General features: G+C 40.1%; 1 protein-coding gene across 2 annotated transcripts in view; it reads right to left on the reverse strand.

Moving 5' to 3' along the window:
* NELL1 (neural EGFL like 1) overlaps nt 1-22,301 on the reverse strand; it is a 755,205-nt gene that overhangs the window by 291,120 nt on the left and 441,784 nt on the right. For both annotated transcript variants that reach the window (XM_090263151.1, XM_090263150.1), the window contains one exon: nt 642-764. In XM_090263151.1, the coding sequence (XP_090119277.1) occupies nt 642-764 (123 nt within the window). The remainder of the gene's footprint in view (nt 1-641; nt 765-22,301) is intronic.

The raw sequence follows: 22,301 nt of genomic DNA on the forward strand, positions 1-22,301 counted from the left end.
GAAGTGTGTGTGATGAGGGGACACTGAAAGAAATGAGCATGGAGGCTGAGGGGACTACAAGCACCAAGTCCTGTGACAGCAATGTGGTTGGCATGTTGAGGGAACAATGCGGTGATGAGAAAGGGGGGCGGGGGAGAAAAAAGAGAGAGGCCAGCTGAGAGAAGCCAGGCAGAGACCCAATGCTGAACCCAAAGGAAGAAGTTGAATTTTATACTACATGCTGAACTGCTACAAACACAGAAAGCAGCTGGAAGTCTCACCCCCTCCCTTTGCTGTCCCCCAGAAGGGACCTCAAGAGTGACCACTTACTTGCCCTCTGAGCAAAGCTTCACTGGGAGTGGAAGCAATCAAAAGTGTCCTTTACAAACTCAGGCCAAGAGGCCAAGCAGAACAGAGTCATCACTTTGTATAGCCATGACCCCTGACCCACACATACACCTTTTTCATCTGACCCCAAAAGCACACTCACAGCATTTTTCTTCTTCTCTGACACACGGTAGTGTCCTTGCCAGCTGACAGACCAGGGACAGAAACCCTGACCATGCTCAGCCACCAGAAAGGTGAAAGCTGTCTGCCACATGAGACGCCAGAGCCCAGGCAGGGTGGCAGCTCCCAGCGCGCCCCTACGGCAGCAAGCTTACCTCTGCAGATGGTCCCGTTCCCCACGTAGCCCGGCTTGCAGGTGCAGCTGTGCCCCTGGACAGTGTTGGTGCAGATGGCATTCTCATCACAGTTGTGCTGCCCACTGCCACATTCGTCATGCTCTGTTTAAAGGGGGAAAGAAAGAGACACTTTTTCTTAAGTTGGAATCACTGCTGTTGAAAAAAAAAGGGGGGTGGGGGCTGGAACTCCCCACACAGGAACGGCAGTGACCAGCATGTATCAGGACCTTGTGGCGTGCCTGGCCGTTCCTATGCCTGATGTGGTTGAAATCTCAACAATGCTAAAGGATGGCTGTTACGATCCCTACTTTGCAGGTAAAGTAAGTGAGTGTCGAGAAGTCAAGTAACCTGTACAAGTCACATGTGCTTCTCTACGGACACTGTTTCTCCCATGTTCAGCAAAGGCTTCTGCAGATGCTCCAAAACAGTGGTTCTCAACAGGGGGCAACTGGGGGTCCTCCCCACCCCTTGAAGCATTTGACAGGGTTTGACAATATTTTTTATTATCATGATTTGAGATAGAGCATGCCACTGAAATCTCATGGATAGCCCAGGGACACCGCTAAGCATCTTACAATGCACAGGACAGCCGCCCACAGGAAAGAATTCACTGGTGCGAAATGTCAATGGTGCTGAGATTGGAAAGTCCTCCCTCTGAGGTTAGAAAAAGCAAAAGACAAACCTACACAAGAGATTCTGTGGCTTCTTGTGAACAAAGAGAGTGAAATTGAAAAGGAAGACAGTTAGTGTAGCCTGGCAGAAGAGCACTGACCAACAACTATATCTGAGGAACTGGCTGGCACTGGGCACAGGGAATGTTGGCCGGCACAGCGGTACTCACATGACACTTTAAGGGCCGTCCGCAGTTTAACTCTAATTTTCCATAGATCCCCTTTACAAAGGGTTCAGAATTTAACCTCTGGGTTAAATGTGAAGTAATATGGTTATTTACAGAGCATGGCAAAAGTAGGTTTACAGTTGTTCATATGAAAAATACAATAATTAATACATGATAACACAATAAAAAACTGTTCCGTGTACTCACAACTATAAACCTACTTTTGCCACACCTTGTATATACAAATAGTGGTGGCATCCTTAACCCAAAAGATGTGGGGACACACAATTTAACACTACAAAATGGACTGAAAGATTCCAAGTTAGAAATCATGATTTCACAGGTAATTATACTTTCTGTTCATAATCAGGAAGTTTAAAGTCATCTAAATGACTACTCTGTAAATAAATAAACAATATGAGAAAATTTATGTTCTTTAATCCCTCTAACATCTGCTGGTATAGCTTTTTAGAAAATTTAAGAAGAAAAATCAAGTAGGGTTCTTCAATCATAAAAAATTATAAAACAAGAATTGAAATACCAGATAAAAACCCCAAAGAAATAACACTAATTGAACAAAACTAAAAATTCAATAGTTTGTTAACTCTTGTGTCCTATTAGATCAATGTAGCAGACAAATGAAATATCATGTACCTTCATTAATTTTTATTCTAAATTTCCTAAAAGAGATCCAGTAATGAGAAAGGTTAAATTCTACAAAGTAGAGCTGTTTTAGTCACCCACATGCAACTGAACTGAAGCATACACATGACTGTTACAGATGTCCCCCATTTTTACCCCTTTACTCCCCTCCATGCAGCCCCCACCCCCCATCTTCACCACACTGCTGTCTGTGTCCGCAGGCTGTGCATATATGCATGTATGGTCTTTGGCCGATCTCTTCCTACGCCCTCCCTCTGAGATGTCAGTCTGTTCCATGTATCCATGCCTCTGGTCCTGTTTTGTTCACCAGCTTATTTTGTCCATTAAATTCCTCACATAAGTGAGACACACATGACTCTTGATTTAACACCTTCGATTTTTCTGAAGAAAATTCTTTCTTAGGCCTGAAGACCAACCCAAATTGTCAGTGAGAAGTATGCATTAGTTAGCTAGCTGTAAGACGGGAAGAGAAGATTTATGAGGACACACTTCTAGGCTGTGCTGAAGTCATCTCCAGCAAACTCGAAAAATAGTATAACCCTGTGAGTGTCTGATCAAATTTACAGACCTATCAAACACCTGGTGTGGGCAAGTGCAATACCAGATGATTTTAGGGATAAAAAAAAAGTCCAATAATATGGACTTCAACCACAAAAGTTTTCCGACCTCCTTATTTAAATTCACTTAATATAGAATTATCAGTGTCTCTACTGGGAATACAAAAAATGAGTAGATATGATCTAAGCTCAAACAAACATTTTTAATAGGGGCCACCACACAGCAATATGTAACAAGGGAGGAGAGATAAGAGTTATAAGTAGGTGATCTTATATTTTATTATACAAACAAAACATTTTATAGTGAAAGACGGTGTTCAGCTAATAATTATACTCGGATAACAGGCATAACTCAGAATGACCTGCAAACCTGCGAGTGTGGTCATGCCAGATAAGAAAAACAAAGATGAACTAAGAGTCCATTGCAGGAAAGAAATAAAAAGAAAAGCCCTCTCTCAGACATACTCCTGAACTAGTCTTTTTAAAAAAAGGTCATAATTTTTTTAGCCAAAATTGTCTATGAAGGGCACTTCAGGAAAAAAAAAAAAAAAAAAGTGTGAAGCAAGGTATTGTTTTATGCAACTTTCCAAAAGTTGGGCTATCCTTACCTACTTGGTCTTCTTTTTTCAGCTTTGCTGAGGCATAATTTACAAATAAAATTCTAAGATATTTAAAGTGTACAGTGTGATGATTTGATATACAGGTACCTTGTGAAAGGATTCTCCCCATTGAGTTAACACATCTACTTCACCTTATCTCCTAATATTATTAAAGCAAACCCTCTTCTCTAATGAGGTGGTCCATCACTGTCCTGCAAATGTACGAGTTCATTCCTATTTTGTCACGTTGTTTCCCTGACTCAAAATACACTCTCCCAATGTAGTTGGAACACCTACCTGGCTCCACCCACCACTCCGTACCCATACTCTTGCCAAGAAGCTTTCTTGTCCTGCTCTTCATACCACATGAATTTCATCCACCTTGAAACTTTTATTAAATTGAATATCTTTACCTCTTTGTGGGCAATCACATCACAATAGGTGGTAATGTTTATAAGTTTGATCATAATGTTTTATTAACAAATTAATTTTGAAGAGAGGAATTACAGTGTATTTTCTACAACTCTGGTATTGCCTAACTCTTCTACAACCCTCACTCCTTCATGTAATTGTTGAGTCTAAGGAGTGCCAAGCACTGCACTAAACAATGTGCATATATCAGTTAATTATCCCAACAGTCATATGAAGTTAAGTTTGCTCATTGTACAATGAAGTAATTGAGACCAAAAAAAAAAAAAAAAAAGGCATTAAATAACCTGCATAGGATCACAAAATTAGTACATGGGGGAGCTCAGATTTGTGACTCTAGACATCAGGGGTGACCACCACATCACTGAGCTGCCGGAAGCAATTTGGATGTGGCTGAAGCTAAGCCAAGACACATGGGAGTGATTCCATAATGCCACAAATGAAGACTGGGTTTTTTTCTCTACTGGCCCCAAATTTCCACTTAAGAACTGACCTATCCACAAAAGGCACTTACTAGCCACACGAACTTGAGTCACTCAGTGAATCTATGTCTTAGTTTCCTAATATGTACAATGCAGATAATAATAGAACCCATCTCCTGGGGCAGTTGTGAGGATTAAATAAACTACTACAGGTAAAATACTTATCACAGCACTTTGCAACTAGTAAGTGTTCCATCAGTATAATCTATTTCAACCTTGTTGTTGCTATTGTTATTACTACCCCTAATAGTACTACTTCTATTACTAGTAGCACTACTATTACCATTACTACTGCAATTACTTGTGAGCAGACATAATTGTTGGTTGGTGGTAAAAATTGATTAAGAACACTTTCTCTTTCCATTATTGGCTGGTAGCTCAGGCAGAAAGGCTGTGAATACACAGGCTTTTGAAGAAGAATTACAATACGTGTCTGAGGATCCAAAGGAAGAATTTGCTTAGATTTAATTATGGTCACCAAGAAAGAAGACTATGGGTTGGGAAGGTGAAAGATGCATGCTTAAGATTGTTGATGTATGATCTGAGTTTGATTATAGTGTATTTGGAGTACCAAACCTCTCAGGACAAAAGATAATAATGATAATAATTATCATTATGCTGGCTAACATTCATTGAGCTCTCATGAAGCACTGTCATCTTCACATAGTGCTTTCTCCTACCTCTTCTTTCCTCTTTTACAGAATAGCTCTGAAGAACTAACTAATCCACCTCTGTAGCATTGTAATCAATTTTAATCAATAGCCATTGTCAATTAACACATTGTTTTCCTTAGAAAACTAATTAGGACTCACACAAGTTACTGAAACAGTCAATTCAGCTGTGGCTGCAAATGTCTCATGTTTAGGATCTTGCTAGCTTGGGGCTTTTCTCCATTCAAAGAAATGTTTTATATTTTATAAAATTGCGACAGTAACCTCACTGGGATATGCCAAGCAGGTCTTATCGGTCATGTTTTACAGATGAAGACATTGGGCTTTGGAGCGCGTTGCATCTGGAACTCAAACTCCCGGCTCTTCATTCCTTCTCTTGCATTCTTTCCAAAACCCCACTTTATTTTGTGCTAAAAAAATTCCTACCACATTGGCCACTGTATAGGTAATATTTACTAAAAAAATAATTACAGACTTCCGGTTGCAAAAACAGTATAAAGAGTCAATTGTGTTTTTCATCCAGCTTCTCTCAATACCACCTTACATAGCTAGAGTCCAATATCAAAACCAGAACTCTGACACTGGTATATTACTGTAAATTGGTCCATAGACCTAATTCAGTTTATACCATTTTTTAAACTTCATTCATTGCACATGTATGTATGTGTGTATGCATGTGTGTAGTTGTAAGCAATGTTACCCACATGTAAATGTGTGTAACTACCAACACAATCATACTATATCTTTGTGTTTGCACCTCCTCCCCATTCCCTGATACCCATCACCCTCAATTCCTGCCACTGTCAACTATGAATATGTTCTGTATAATTCTGAGAAAGTCATATAACTGGAATTAAACAGTAAGTAAATTTTGAGCTTGACTTTTTTCACTAAGCGTAAGGTCCTTGAATTCCATCCGGTTTGTTGTATGTGTCCATAGTTTATTCTTTTTAATGCTGACTGGTATTCCATTGCCTAGGTATATCACAGTCTGGTCAACTCTTCATACATTGAAGAATACTTGGATTGCTTCCTGTATTTTGCTGTTATGAGTAATGTTGCTATGAACATCTGTGTACATGTTTTTGTGTGAATGTATATTTTCATTACTCTGGAATAAATGTCCAAACTGTGACTACAGGGTCATCTGATAAGTGCATGTTTTGTTTTGTAAGAAACTGCCAAATGATTTTTCAGAATGGCTGTACTATTTTACATTCCCACCAGCATTGTATGAGTTTCTCCACATCATTGTCAGCACTTGGTCTTGTCATTTTTTAAATTTTAGTCACTTGTGTGTCATGTTACTGTACTGTGATCTTAATTTGCATTTTGCTAATAGCTAATGATGCTGACCATCCTCCCATGTGCTCATTTGCTATCTGTCTTTTTTCTTTAGTGAGAAATCCGTTTATGTCTTTTGTTCATTTATTTATTTATTTATTTTCTGTTAAGTTTTAAGAATTCTTCATATACTCTAAATATAAGGCTTTGTTGGATGTGCTGTTTGCACTTATTTTCTCACAGTCTATCGCTGTATTTTATCCTCTTAGCAGTCTTTCACAGTGCAAAACATTTTACTTTTGATTAAATTCAATTTACCTAGTTTTAATTTTATAGACAGTGCTTTTAACATCATATCTAAGAACTCTTAGTATAACCATAAGTCCCACAGATTTTTCTCCTATTTTCCCTAACAGTTTTGTTGAAAAGGCAATTTTGCTTCATTGAATTGTTTTTGTATCGTTGTCAAAAACCAATTGTTTATATCTGAGTTGCTCTGTTTCTGAGTCTTCTCTTCTTTCATTGACCTACTCTGTCAATAACACTGTCTTGATTACTTTAGGTATATAGAAAGCCTTCATATCACATAGTCTTCTTTTCCAAAATTGTTTTAGTTCCAGTTCCTCTGCAGTTTTACATAAATTTTAGATTAAGCCTGTCCATTTCTATAAAAAGTCTTATAGGGATTTTAACAGGAATTATGTTAAACATATATATCAATTTGTGGATAATTGATATACATGTTTAACATATAGATGAATTATTTTAGTGATCCATCCAATCCATGAACACTATTTACTCATTCTTTGATTTTTTTCATCAGTGTTTTACAATTTTTAGCATACAAATCCTGTACATGTTCTATTAGATTTATAAGTAGGTATTTCCTTTTACTTTGGAGCAACTGTGTATGATATTATGTCTTTAATTTTGGTTTCTACACATCATTTGCTAGTATATAGTAACAAATTTCATTTTTGTGTATTGATTTTATACCTTGAGACCTTGGTGAACTCACCTATTCTACAATATTTTTCATAATTCCTCTGAATTGCCTACATAGAAAAATTATATCACCCATAAAGAGGACTAGGTTTGTTTCTTCCTTTCCAGTTTGTATGCTTTATTTCCCTCCATTGGCTTGCTGTACTGGGTAAGATTTCCAGTGGTAGGCTGCATAAGAGTGGTGAGAGCTGATACCATTGGTTTCTTATCAACCTTAGGATAAAGCATTCAGTCTTTTATCATTAGGTACAATGCTAGTTCTATCTCATACTGCCTGTCAATGCTGGGTAGAGTTGGAGGTTCAGCACCCTGCTGGGTCCCAATGACAATGAAGCTGGGAGAGTGGAGTGCTAATCAGCCTTCCATTGCACTGCTTGTTCATTCTCCACGCAGCTGGGTGCAGTGAGGGCAGAGCTCCATGCTGGCCCCCTCTGGCATTTGCACAGAGATGGAATCAGGGCACTGCTTGCTTCTGTCAAGCAGGTTTCCACCAACATACGACTAAAGTAGGATAGGTATTTTCAAAAAGGTTTTCTGTTCCCTTAGCCCCCACCCTCCTTTCCCTAGGCCTTTCCCTAGGAGGAGTGGAGCTGGATTCTCTTGGAACTTTTCCTCTCCGTGCCTGTTGATGGTTTCAGGCTGCAGGCTTCTCTAGCTCTCCCTGGGGATATTTGAGAGGCAAAAAGCAAAAAGGAAACTCACACCTTGTTGTTCCTCAGTAGTCCACCTTTTTATTTTCACCTTTCAGTCTTCCTGGGTATTTGCTGTGTTATACCCAATAGATTTGTAGTTGTGAGAAGAAGGACCTGGGAGAAATGGAGCTCGTCCATCTTGAAAGGACCCAAAGGTCTTCAGTGTATTTAATTTTAATTTTTTAAGATTTTATTTATTTATTTTTAGAGAGAAGGGAAGGGAGGGATTTTAAAAAAGGGAGACAAGCATCAATGTGAGAGAGAAACATTGATCAGTTGCCTCCCTCATGTCCCCAGTCAGGGAGTGAACCCGCAACGCAGGCATGTGCCCTGACCAGGAATCAAACCAGCAACCTTTTGGTTTGCAGAACAATGTACAACCCACTAAGCCACACCAGTGAGAACTCAGTATATTTAATTTTAAAGAAACTAGTCACTTTCCTTCTCCACTTTTCTAAACAGCACTAATAATTAGGATTTTTTCATAAACATACTATGAACACATTTATTAATTTAGTACATGGATTGAGCAAATATTATGAGCTAGATGCTGCTGTAATGTTTATAGCATTTATATGAGTTAAGCATTATCATCCATATTTTTTAAAAGATTTTATTTATTTATTTTTAGAGAGAGGGGAAGGGAGGGAGAGGAGAGAGAGAGAGAAACATCGATTGGTTGCCTCTCACATGCCACCGACCAGGGACTTGGCCCACAACCTAGGCACGTGCCCTGACTGAGAATTGAATTGGCAGCCTTTTGGTTCCCAGGCCATCACTCAATCCACTGAGCCACACCAGCCAGGGCTATCATCCATATTTTTTAAATGAGGAAGTAGCCACAGAGGTTTTAAGTGGCTCAACATCATAGTATGGTAGACTTAAACCAAGGCAGTCAAACCATGCCGAAGAAATAGAACCATGTAGTTTTCGTCATTCTTGAACTCCCTTAATCTCTTATAATGAATCCATCACCAAGCCTTATTGATTTTTCTTCCTAAGTATCTTTCCAATTCATTCCTATGTCTCTGTTTCCACCATTCTCATCCAAACTACCCCCTTCATTCATGCTACCACCCTCATCCATGTTACCACCATCTCACCCACATCTAAGCTACCATCACTCTGGTGACTGCTATAGTTTCTCAGTAGTTTCCCCTCACATTCATTACTGCCCCTTCAACTTATTCTTCATACTGCCCGTAAGAGTGATTTTTCAGGAATTGAAATGTGATCTCCTTGGTCTCTCAGGTCACAGGCATTTTCACATGTCCTCCCCTCTCTGCCCAGTTAATGGCCCAATTAACGCCTGCTTACCTTTGGTGTCTCAACTCATCTCCCCAGAGAAAGAACTGATTTCCTTGGTTGGGAAGTTTTCCCTGTGGTATATTCACATAACATCCAGTATCTCTCCTTCAAAGAGCTAATCACAGTTATAATTTTATGTTTATTTGTGTGTTTCATTAATGTTTGTCTGCTTTACCGGAGCATAAATGAGGATAAAAAATACTATACCTTTTACTTCTTTACTCCTAGCATCTAGCAGAGCTTATGAAACCTAGCCAGTGCCTAATACAAATACCCATCTATAAAAGGAAGGAATGCAGGTAGAAAGGGAGGGAGGAGGGAAGAGAGGAAGAGAAAAGGAGAGGGAGGGAAAACAAAGACAGTAAAAGAGAGTGTTATTACCTTTGGCATTAAAAGTTGTAGAAAGGTCAAGGAGAATAAGACAAGAAAAAAGGTAATTGAATCAGGTAGCTACAGGAACGAGAAGGAGAGAGCTTATAAATGAAACATTATCAAGTAATGATATGTTGATATATTTATTTATCACAGTGACTTTGTGAGAGGAGGAGAAAGGGATGTGCCAAGGACTCTCTTTGAGGCAGGCCATTTGTTTCGTAAAGAATTGCTAAAGACACCCCCCCCCAGACTGTGACAAAGATACTTGCAAATCATATATCTTATTAGTGACATGAATCCAAAATATATAAAGAACCTTTACAACCCAGTCATAAAAAATTAACCCAATTAGAAAATAGGAAAAAAATTTAAATAGAACTTTCTCCAAAGAAGATATACAAATGGCCAATATGCACATGAAAAGATGTTCAACATCAGTAACCAGGGAACCCCAAAGCAAAACCACTTCACACCCACTGGAATGGCTATAATCAAAAAGACAGACAGTAAGTGTTTACAATAATGTGGCAAAACTGGATCCCTTGTGCACAGTTAGTGGGAATATAAAAAGTTTGGGAATTACTTCAGCAGTTCTGCAAACTATTAAAGACAGGGTTACCACATCTTTCAGCAATTCCACTCCTAGGTATATACCCAGGAGAAAGGAAAACACGTATCCAACCAAAGACTTGCATACAAATGTTCGTATCAGCATTATTCACAATAGCCAAACTAGACAAAGAACCCAAATATAAATCAGCAGATGAATGTACCAAGAAAATGTGGTATAGCACATAATGTAATATTATTCACTAATAAAACAGAATGAAGTGCTGCTACATAGGTACAACATGTATCATGGATTAACCTCAAAAACATTTTACTAAATAAATGGCATGTTATATGATGCCATTAACATAAAATGTCCAGAATAGGAAAATCTATAGAGATTGATTACCGAGGGCTAAGCTAGGGGGAACGGGGTAAGACTGTTAATGGGTACCAGTTTTCTCCTTGGGGTGATGAATATGTTCTAAAACTAGATTATTATAATGGCTGTACGATTCTGAAAATATATTTAAGACCACTGAATTATACACTTTAAATAGTTGAACATTTTCCTATGTAAATTATGTCTCAACAAAGGTATTAAAATTATTAAGAAGAAAGTTCTGAAATTAGTACACATTTAGCTCTGTGCCCATGTTGTAAGACAGGGATGTTAAAACTCATTGGAATTCATTCTTGGATGGAATGATTTTCTGCAAATGAGGATTAGAAATGTTATTTTGCTAATATTCAAGAAATGTGCCATATTTTCTTAATTAAAAACAGCATTTACTTAATGGTAATATTTTGGGGAAAAGCAATTATGTATAAAATGTATGCATCAATTATAAAATGATCCCCAACTTCTTAAATGTGAAATGTGAAAATCTATGCCTTAGGCTCAGGAACAACATATGTTATTTATAATCTAACACTGTGCTTGAATTGAAGAAACAACTTTCTAAGTCAAAATAAATACAACTCTAAGCCCTCTATTTGCCAGAAGGGACAACCAAACCTCGTTCCTTAATAAGATCCTTTCCACCCCACTTTGCCCTCTTTAGGAACCCACGACAGCCCTGCAGGTCTTAGACGCAAGATTGTGAGAGAGCTATTTGATTTTCACACTGAGTATTGCCCTACTCTGTAAAAAGGAGCCTGAAGTCCTAATTCTCTGCTAAATTCAGATGCTGAGACCTTTGCCAAGAGCAGGTACCCTAGCAGCAGGGCCCTGAATTTTTTGGTGTCCCACAAATCCATTCTCCCCACCCTGAGAACACCCCTTTAAGAACTTACATATCTCCATCTTCCCTCTCCTGGGTCTAAACTACTTGACTTTAGACCATGTTTACCTTTCCAAACACCAAACCAAAAATCCCAGCGCCTTCTGGGCAATTTGTTCTCATTGAAAAAAAGAAGACTAACTTTTTACCTGGTCTGGAAGCTGTCCTTGACTCAAAGCCCTGACAAGGGTTTTGGGCAGAATGGATTTGGTAGTGGGGTGGCAGAGAAGATGGGGATGAGGAGAGGAAGGAAACTAACTAGTTCCCATCCTTCCTTTTTGTGTGTGTGATGTAAATAAAATAGTCTTTTACTTCTCTTGTTATATTTTATATAGATCTTTTCTAATTTCTCCACAGCAACGACATTAGTCAATCAAATGCTTTTCTACCTGGATATATAACATTATATGTTAAATATGGCAAGTTATATGCAATATATATTAATTATTTAGGCCCTGGCTGGTTTAGCTCAGTGGATTGAGCGTCGGCCTGCGAGCTAAGTGTCGCTGGTTCGATCTTCCAGTCAGGGTACATCAGAGAAGGAAAACTCTGACTCCAAAAAACCTCCGCTGCCTTGCGGCATACCTCTTCAGGGGAAAGGCTAAGGGAGTAAACCCCGACAGAAAATCCGGAGCCGGAGTCCCTAAGGCGGTTTGACGTTGTAGTCAACACCGGCAACTCCTGCGGCGCACCTGAAGCCAAGCTGTATCGACTCCGTCTTTCCCTTGGACCCTTCAGCTGCGAAGAGAGGGGGGGTCTGCTGCATGGGCAACAGCAGACCCTCCATATTACCCTGCCCAGGCTCTGTAGCTTCAGCGTCATCGCATGATGTCGATTCAACACGGGAGGAGACAGATACCATGTCACTCCCGAGTCGGACTGCACAGCCATTCTCGGCGGTGCAGATAGACTCTTGAGAAGCTACACCATCGTCTCTCGAGACGGACGGCTGCCGACGACGACGATATTAATTATTTATATATGATATTTGTACATAAATAGAAACTCTATAAAATGTATGATAAACTATTAATAGTGACTTACTATTTATTCACTTTGTACTTTTAAAGTTTTTACAATCAGCATGTATCTTTCATTACTAAAAAATAGAAGTTTTGGGGGTTGTTTTTGTTTAGTTTTTTTTTTTAAGAAGAAAGAAAATGGTTTCCAGGTATATTCAGGTTTGCATGGAAAAAACAAAGCTTTAGCGGCTGACAGACTGGGATACAAATCCCGAGAGATGTGAGAAACAGCTGCACTCACTCTGGCTTCTGTGTCTGTAAAATGGGGACAAGGATGCCTTCGCCACTGAGTAGAAAACTTGGTTTCATCTCTAGTTCCTCAAATTTGTACAGATTCTACAACAGTGGAGATGTTCAAAAAGCATTTCTATAATGAATATTTATGAAAAGAAATTTTGTAAAACACCTTGTATCAACTGGCGCACATAGTAGGTGCTCCAAAAAGTTCAGAGGCCCTCACCTCACCATCACTGCCACCATCATCATCACACAGTGTGTTGTTGGCCTATGTCTTCCATGAACCCCTTCTCAAAAACTCCAAGAAGATTTTACTAAGAGCTTTGTTACCCTCCTTTATGTCCCCAAAGCTCCAAGTCCAAATCCAGCGTTGTCACTTGTTGACTTCGTGATCTAAGCAAGAATGCCTAACATCTTTGAGCCCCAGTGGTGTCCCCTGAAAATGGAAGCAGTGAGACCCATCACACAGAGCTGATGGGAAGAGGAACAGAGAGCCGGGACGAGTGTCTAGCAGCTCACCAGCCAAGCAATATGGATTTAGTGAATGTTAGTCTTGTTCCACAGGGATACTTAGAAATGTATCTTTAAACTACAAAATTAGTGAAAAGCTGAACTGTGGTCCAATGTTTCTGGGTTTCTTTTAAAATACCTAGCCCAATAGGAATACCCAAAATGAGAACAAAAGAAAGAAGTGAACTTGTTGTTTGACCTTGCTTTTATGTAACAGTCAGATAAGCATCCCCCAAAGTGACCCTTTTTCTGAGGCCCTTTATCTCTCTGCTGTGAAGAGGTTGGTTTGTGTTTCTTTTGGTTCCTTGACTACCCAGAAGAACCTGGAAGAAAATTGCCTTATTATGAAACACGGCAAGAAAAATAATACTGCACTGATAGTGTTCTTTGTCACAGAAGTTTGTCATATCCTTTAGGGATTCCTGGTGTGAAGCAAGGTGGTGGTGCAGAAAAACAAAAGAAACATGGGAGAAAGACTGGCAAAGAGGAGAGGTGTCTTTTCCTCCTTTTTCGTCAGTGATTCTAACTCTATGCAAGTGCACTGGCGGTTGTTGACCTCTGAGGTCCCAAAGGCAAACAGAATATAATCAAAGGGAAACACAACCCTGAAAATGTGCTAGTCCTATGGCCCTGCTTTCCAATATATCTCTTCATTCCTACTGAAGTCTTCCTCCATACCCTACGGTAGTGGATTGAATAAGTTCCCCCTAAAATTCATGTGCACTGGAACCTCAGAATGTGACCTTATTTGTAAACAGGATCTTTGCAGACGTGATTAGTTAAGATGAGGCCACACTGGATGAAAGCAGGCCCTGTATCCAATGACTGCTGCCTTTGTAAGAAGAGGAGAAGACACACAGAGATCCACAAAGGAAGGAGGCCATGTGAAGACAGAGGCAGAGATGAAATTCCGCTGCCACCATAAAGAAAACCCAGGAGCCCCAGAAGCTGGAAGAGGCAGGGAAGAATTCTCTCCCAGGGACCATGCCCCTGCTGACATCTGGACCTTGGATTCTGACTTCCAAAACTCTCTATCAGTTCTTTCACATCGCCCTTACTCCACAAAGTTTTCAGTTATCACCTAACATGGGTGGCCCTCAAAAGGAACCCAAAGTGGGGGGCAATTTTGCAGCAATCAAAATATATTTTCATCAACACCAACTAAATGATGCCCTGGGAAATTCAATGCACATGTTGACAGCACAGTCAAAAACCTGTTACCAAGTTCTACATCCACTTCCTCTGGCTGATGCTTTCTACCAACGGATTCACAGGGGAGGAAGTAGGAAATCATACCAACAAAGCGAAAGGTCTTTCTGGAGAGTTTACAAGAGGCCAGAAGCTTAGATAGAGGCCAGAGACAAGGTTCTGTCCTGCCTAGAGGGGAAAAGTGGTGATAAAGAATCTGAGCTCTGGACACACAGAGACTGAGGTTAGTCTCAGTTCTGCTCCTGGACGACTGTGTGCTCTTGCACTTGTGATTGGTTATTTCTCACACCGTTTCTCCTGGAGTAAAAAAGGCCAAATAAAGATCAAGTGAGATAATATGTATACAATAGTATTCTTTTTAAAAAAAGATTCTATTTTTATTTATTTTTAGAGAGAGGAGAAGAGATGGAGAAAGAGAGGGAGACAAACACCGATGTATAAGAGAAACATCGATCGAGTCCCAACCGGGGGACCCGGCCTGCAACCCAGGCATGTGCCCTGATTGGGAATCAAACCAGCAACCTTTTGGTTTGTAGGACAATGCTCAACCCACTGAGACACACTGGTCAGGGCTGAATGCAATGTTATTCAAATATTTATCATGCACCTGGTGTGTGTTTGCACCATGCTAAGCTCGTAGGACAAAATGGTGAGCAAAGATAATTTCCCTGCCATGACGGAGATCACATTCTAGCAGAGGAAGCCAACCAACAAATAAATATGCGAAGAAATATACAACATAATTTGGGGTAGTGATAATTAATATGGGGGAAAGAAAGCAGGATGAGGGGTTGAGGAGGGATGAGGGCACTAAGTCAGATAAAGAGGTCTGGGAAGCCTCTCTGAAAAGATTTTAACATAGACTTGGATGAAATAAAGAAGAAAACCGCATAGTTATCCTTGGGAACCACATTCTAGGCAGAGAGAATGCCAAGAAAAGGCTTGAAGTGGAAAAAAGAAAAGTCAGGAGGCCCAGTTTGAAGAAGGGGAGTGAGGAAATGGGATGACGGCAGAACATCAGATATTCCATGTAGCCATCAGTCAGATCAAGCAGGTCCTTTGAAGCCAGCAGGACTATACTCGCAGTGTGGTGGGGAGCCATTGCTGGGCTCCCAATGTCCTCTACGTGAATTGCTTAGCACCGCACCGGAATATTATAGCACAAGCTGAATATGCAGTTGGGTTGCCATGTTATCACAAACAAATTCAAGGCAGGACAGGAGAAACACATTACCCATCAGTGGCACTATGTCAACCCCACATTCAAAGCAAGCGAGAAGAGTCAGAGAGTGTAGTATCTGCAGGCTCCAAGTGGGGGTGATGTTTGCAACCAGACACGCAAGATGTAGAAACAAGAAAATGAAAGAGAGCCTGAAAAAATGCCAGGCATTTTGTTCTCACGCAGACTACATTACTCTGTTCTTCAGGAAAAGCCAAGTATTGCCTGCTGACAATACTTCGTGCAAGAAAATATTATTATCTGCTCGTGACTGCTGAGTCACTGAATAAATGCTAAGCTTGCTGGGGCTATGACTAGTCCTTGTATCTGTCCTAGACTTAAAGACCTAACGCTTCACCATCTACTAGGGAAGCCATGACTCACATGTGGCTTTGAGCTCTTATGATACAGCTAGTCTGGACTGAGGTGTCTTCTAAATGTAAAATACACGCTGGGTTTCAGGACTTATGTCCATAAATAAGAATGTAAAATATCTCAGTAGCTTTTTATATTGATTACATATTGAAATAATATGTTGGCTATACTGCATTAAATAAATTTGTTAAATTTAACAATATTTCATTTGTTTCATTTAATTGTCTTAATGTGATTACCAGAACACTTTAAAATATACACGTTGCTAGCATTATGTATCTGTCGGACATTGATATATCAGGTGCTCCTCAAATGTGGGCAGGAAATAAATAGAGGAACAGAAATAGCATTTTTTCTTTGCATTCCTAACCATGGGTGATAATTAGGTTTATCTTGAAAGCCAGGTCTGTCTGATCATGGCTGCCTAGAATACTTTATTAGAAAGTCCTATAGGGCCCTATTCCTGGGAAGATTGCTGGGGTTAATTTACAATATTTACCATGGATACAGGAAGAATTTGAAACAGTTATATACTGTGTAATGATTAGAATAAAATTATTGAAAAATATCTAGCAAGAGTACATGTTTACCACGTGCCTGCTGCAAAATGCTTTCTCAAGAAATTATTGATATTATTATTACCATATAAAAATATTTTTCACAACACCCTTGAAAGGTAGTAACTACTATCCCTGTTTTAACTATGTGAAAAACAAAACTCAGAAAGGTTAGTGTCCTAAGCTAATTAAAAACCAAGTTCAGGATTTAAACCTAGAGAAGCATCTCTCCGAAGCTCACACTCGAATCACAGCATGCTGGGACTAAATATGACCTCCTAGTAGCAAAACTCCCTGGAATACCGAAATCTCTGTCCCAAATATCATGGATCTCTGCCTTCTGCTCACTCTGCAAGAAGCGGTATCTCACTTATTTTTTGACTTGAATCTGTGCTGACTATCCTTACAATCTAGTGCAATGGTATCAGTGGAGTGCACCCCCAAGCCTTTTGCCCTCTTTAGAAAGTCAAGTCTATATCAGAGGTCCTCAAACTTTAGCATCCATAAGAATATGGAGAGCTTATTAAAACAGATTGCTGAATCCTACCCCTAAAGAGATTCGGATGCAACTGGTCCTGGGCAGGGCCAGAGGATTTCAATTTCCAAATATGATACTAAGTGATGCTGATACTGCTAGTCCAGGAACCACACACTGAGAATCATAAGTATAAATCCGGCTCTCAGATGTTCTTGGCCACACATTAAATCATGCAGGGAATTTTTTACATGAACCCATGTCCAGCCACAGATCAGATCAACTGAATCAGAATCTCAGTGGTGGGGTCCAGACATAAGTATTTTTAAAATCTCCCAAAATAGATGTGAAGGTTGAAAACGACTGAGCTATCTGCTCCTTCTATTTTAACATCTTTTCTAGCTGTTCCAAAAGATAATCTGGAAAACATGTTCCAAAAGATAATTTGGAAAACAAACAACCAAGCCCAACCCAGTGAAGGTGCCAAGCCTTAAATGTCTCACTGTGGACAAGCACAGCCTCAGGACTGAGCTCCTGCTTGAGTATAGATGGGAGGGTGCAGGGTGCAGGCTGGGGGTGTGAAGGCCACAGGACACATATTGCGGCAGGTGACAGAGCCCCTAGAAATGCCACCCAGCAAGTGACATTAGTCTGCCCTACAGAGATACTTTAATACTGATTAAAGTTCAATATGTGTTTAGTCTCTGTCCTTCGGTTCATACCTGGAGAATTTTCCAGTGTGAAGGACTGACATTATAACTCTCATCAGGCTCAAAAGGAATGAAATGTGATGGGATGGAAATGATCTACATCTGTGTGGCTCCCCAGAGAGCCCAACGCAACTAGCGTCTAATCCTATAAAATCTAAAAAGCTAAGTGTTTCAAGTATAAACATCCTGAGATATGTTTTCTTCATAAAAGTAGACCAAATCCTAGGAATCTAAAAATCTGATATCGACGTCTCCCTTTGCAGAGGCATTTCTAGGAGCAAATAGTCTCTAAAACATCCCCTGTATCCCTGTCCCTCAAAACAAACAAACAAAGAAACAAACAAATGAACATCATATAAAATGACTTCTTATCTGTGAAATGTCCCTGTGTTTAGTAATTTTAAAGAGGTGCCACTCAGAGTACTCAGCATCTCCTAGACACAAAGTCCTGAACCATTTCCATTTTAGATTTACATACAGAAGGATATTTCTCTATATATAAAGACACCTTCCCCTCTTTTTAAATGCTTCTTCATTGCCCTATGGTTATGCCAAAAATGCTGACTGGCTCTAAAATGCAACCCACTTTCAAATATTTATTCATTTGATTTTTCAAGACTTCTGAAATGAAATGCCTTTTATTCACATGGTTCCCTCTACTGTCCGTGTATTCAGACCCAATCCTTATCTAGTTCTTGAAAACTGACCCAATTCCCACCTATGAGCTATATAATATCAATAGACACATTCCTTCTTTATATAATTGACTGAGATTATCATATTTCAAATTTAAGTTTTCCTGTCACCAACCTCTTTAAAAAGAATTTCTATTCTTGTAGAAGGCAAATTAACTATTTGCAAAATTAAAAATTACTCCATTATCTATCCAATCTTAACTTTTGAATCTTCATGTATTAGTAGTCAAATAACCAGCTATTCCTCCACATACTTCATGTCAGAAGAGAGAAATAATGAGAACTAAATTGTCAGGGTATGCATTAGAGTCGTATTCATTTTAATTGTTTAAATATTACAAATAGTTATCACTCATTAGAGTTAAAGGGTTTTAAAGCACTGATTGAAAAAGACTTGCGGGGACTTCCGGCCAAGATGGAGGCTTAGACGGACACGCTAGGTCTCCCTCTACAACTATACAGGAATACAACTACTTCAAAACAAAGGATAACTAGAAATTCCAGAAAATAAAACTACACGGAAGTCCAACATATGAAGTTATAAACCAACGGTGCCATTTGGGCAGGTAAGAGTTGGAGTGGGCAGTGCTGTTTGCGGTCGCACCCGGAGCGGCGGGCGGCGAGGAGTCCCGGTGGCCAAGCCCCTGGCGGTGCGCGACCCCGGCGAGGAGTCCCGGTGGCCAAGTCCCTGGCGGTGCGCGACCCCGGCGAGGAGTCCCGGTGGCCAAGTCCCTGGCGGTGCGCGACCCCGGCGAGGAGTCCCGGTGGCCAAGTCCCTGGCGGTGCGCGACCCCGGCGAGGAGTCCCGGTGGCCAAGTCCCTGGCGGTGCGCGACTCCGGAGCTGGAGAGAGCGGCCGCCGCATCGCCTTGAACAGTGAGGCCCAGGGGGGCGGGAGGACGGATCCCAGTCTCCTAGCTGAATAACTGTGTGAATCCATCTTGGACCCCCGCCCCCACAGAAAGCTCCACAGGGCTGCAAAATAGGTCGCGGACAAGCAGGCGCCGGTCGCTAATTTGTGACGCGTACGCAAGCACTGCCCCCACAGCCAGCCCAAGAAAACAAAAAGCATCTGTCAAAATGAGGCAGACAACTATAGAAATACCGGTAACACAACTCACCAGGCAGCAGATAGAGAACCTGACAGATGAACAGATAAGAAACCTGTCAGAGGCTCAGTTCTGGGCCATTGTTATCAGGTGGCTTACAGAATTCACAAAAGAGCAGGAAAAAGATATGAAAGAAGCGAAAAACTTTCATAACGAAAGGAACAAAACCGCATACGAGATAGAAGGAAAGGAAATAAAATCCAGAGTTCATTTCAACAAAATGGAATTTGGAGAAGGAAAAAGCAGTCAACCAATGCAGAGAGAGGAAATGGCAAGCAACAATAAGAGGATCAGAAACCTCTGGGACAGCTATAAAAGGCCCAACATAAGAATCATTGGTTTGCCAGAGAATGAGGAAGATGAACTAGAACTTGAAAAATTGAGTGAAAATATAATAAAGGAGAACTTCCCAGACTTGGGAAAGGGAATAGACCTGCAGGTCCAGGAAGCAAGGAGAGTTCCCAAGAGACTGGACCCAGGGAGAACCACTCCAAGACACATTATAATCAAAATGTCAAAAATTAAAGATAAAGAGAGAATCTTAAAAGCAGCAAGAGAGAAGAAAAGAATTATGTACAAAGGGGTCCCAATTAGACTATCAGCTGACTTCTCAAGGGAAACCCTACAAGCAAGAAGAGACTGGCAAGAAATATTCAAAGTAATGAAAATCCAAAACCTACAACCACGAATACTCTATCCAGCGAAATTGTCATTCAGAATAGAAGGACAGAGAAAGTGTTTCCAGGACAAAATAAAACTGAAAGAGTTCATTAGATCCAAACCACTGTTATATGAGATGTTAAAGGGACTGGTTTAAAAAAAAAAAAACAGAAGCTAGGGAGATGAAACAAAGGCAAACTAAATAGGCAACGAGAGGGAAAGAGGAACTGTGGGTATGGGAAGCATATTGGGGGGAGGTCAACAGGGAGGGGGAATGGGGAAAGGGAGGGAGATGATATAGGAATTGGGGATCAAGGTAGGAGGGAATGGAATAGACGGAGAGAGGTTGGGAGGAACTGTATGCACAACTAATGGACATAATCTAAAAGGGGGGGACAACTGGAGGGAGGGGGGCCACCGGGTGGAGGGGAGCAGAGGGAAGGGAAATTGGCACAAATGTAATAATTTAATCAATAAAACACATTAAATCATTAAAAAAAAAAAAAAAAAAAAAAGAAAAAGACTTGCAAAAACCTTGGTTATTAAAGACTACAAAATATCCAACTCGCTCCTTTTCCTTGGACTGAAAATAGGGTGAGTACATATTATGATGATAAGTTTTCCCTAAGAGGGAGCAGGAACAGCTCAAATGGTAGACCTGATGATGTAACTGCTGTTGACTAGACTACTTATTTATCTAGAAAAGTATAACCATGCCCCCTTTTTTGGCATTCAGTTTTAAGTTTCTGATAGGTTTCTAGTAGAATCCAAACAAACCTCTACTTCGTAAGATCTCCACAGGAAGCACCCACTTTAAAAATCTGCCACTACAAAATGTGCCCATGAGTCAACTGAAAATTAAGAACATGAAAACACTCTATCTATAACAGTGCTTATTGCCATGTTTTTGGAAATGGAAATAGTGATAACCAACTATAATAGCTTCATGTTGACTTTCCATTATTACATACACAAACACACACCTGATATGCTATTGACCTCTATAAAGTAATACTTTAAAAAGCAAACAAGACAAACAAGCATTAATTCTATCTGCCAATTTTACCTATTCAACTGTATATTCAATCAAAATTCACCATAAATATTTGTGCAATGTTTAATCATGAGCAAACAAGGAGAACTGAGAACACCGCCATTCCACTCACTGAAAATTGATACACCTTTTTAAATTACTCAGTGGTTGTGGGAGGGGAGGTATGATAATTATATCCTAGGCAAATATGTGATTCTTCCATTTCATCCTCAAATTAAGCAAACATCATTGTGCTTACTTTCAGACATTAGAAGCAAAGGCTGCAATTAAAAAATAATACACATCTCTAAGATTTGGAATTTTAAAAAAAATAGCTATTAGCCCTTAATAGAAAAAGAAAGTGCTATAAGTAACAGAATGTCTAAAAGGAAAATTTTCACTCAGTGCCCATCATTGGCATGAATACCGCCTATTGCTCCATCCCTTTCCTATAATCAAATGGTGGTTCATGTAAAGCACAGAGAGGGAAAGGGTGTTGTTTTAGTTTCCTATTGCTACTGCTACAAATTACCAAAAATGGAGTGTATTAGAAAACACTAGTCCCTCTCTATATCGTGGTTCAGTTATCGCGGACTCACTGTATTGCAGGATTTTTAAAAATATTATATTGAATTATTTATCACGGATTTTTCACTATATCGCAGGATTTTGCAGTACTGTATACATATGTTGTTAAAGTTACGTAGGTTTAAGAGTGTAGAATAAATGTAAGGTTCCTACTTCGCAGGGGGGTCTAGAACATAATACCCACGATAAGTGAGGGAATACTGTAATACCAAGTTAACATCTTTCAGTTCTGGAAGTCAGAAGTCCAAAAATGGTCTAAATTCAAGGTGCTGGCAGGGCAGTGTTATTTCTGGAGGCCCCTAAAGGGAGATTTTGTTTCCTTGCCTCTTCCAGCTCCTACAGGCTGCCTACATTTCTTGCTTCGTGGTCAGATTCATGCACTTTTAAAACCAGCCGTGTCCAGCTGAAGTCCTTCCCATGCTACCATCTGTCTGGTTCTCTCTCTTCTCCTGTCCTTTTCCACTGATAGGGGCCCTTGTGATTGCATTGGGCCCACCCAGATAATC

This window comes from Furipterus horrens, unplaced genomic scaffold, assembly GCF_987537825.1.
Source record: "Furipterus horrens unplaced genomic scaffold, mFurHor1.1.pri manual_scaffold_2, whole genome shotgun sequence".
NCBI classification, from domain to species: Eukaryota; Metazoa; Chordata; class Mammalia; order Chiroptera; family Furipteridae; genus Furipterus; species Furipterus horrens.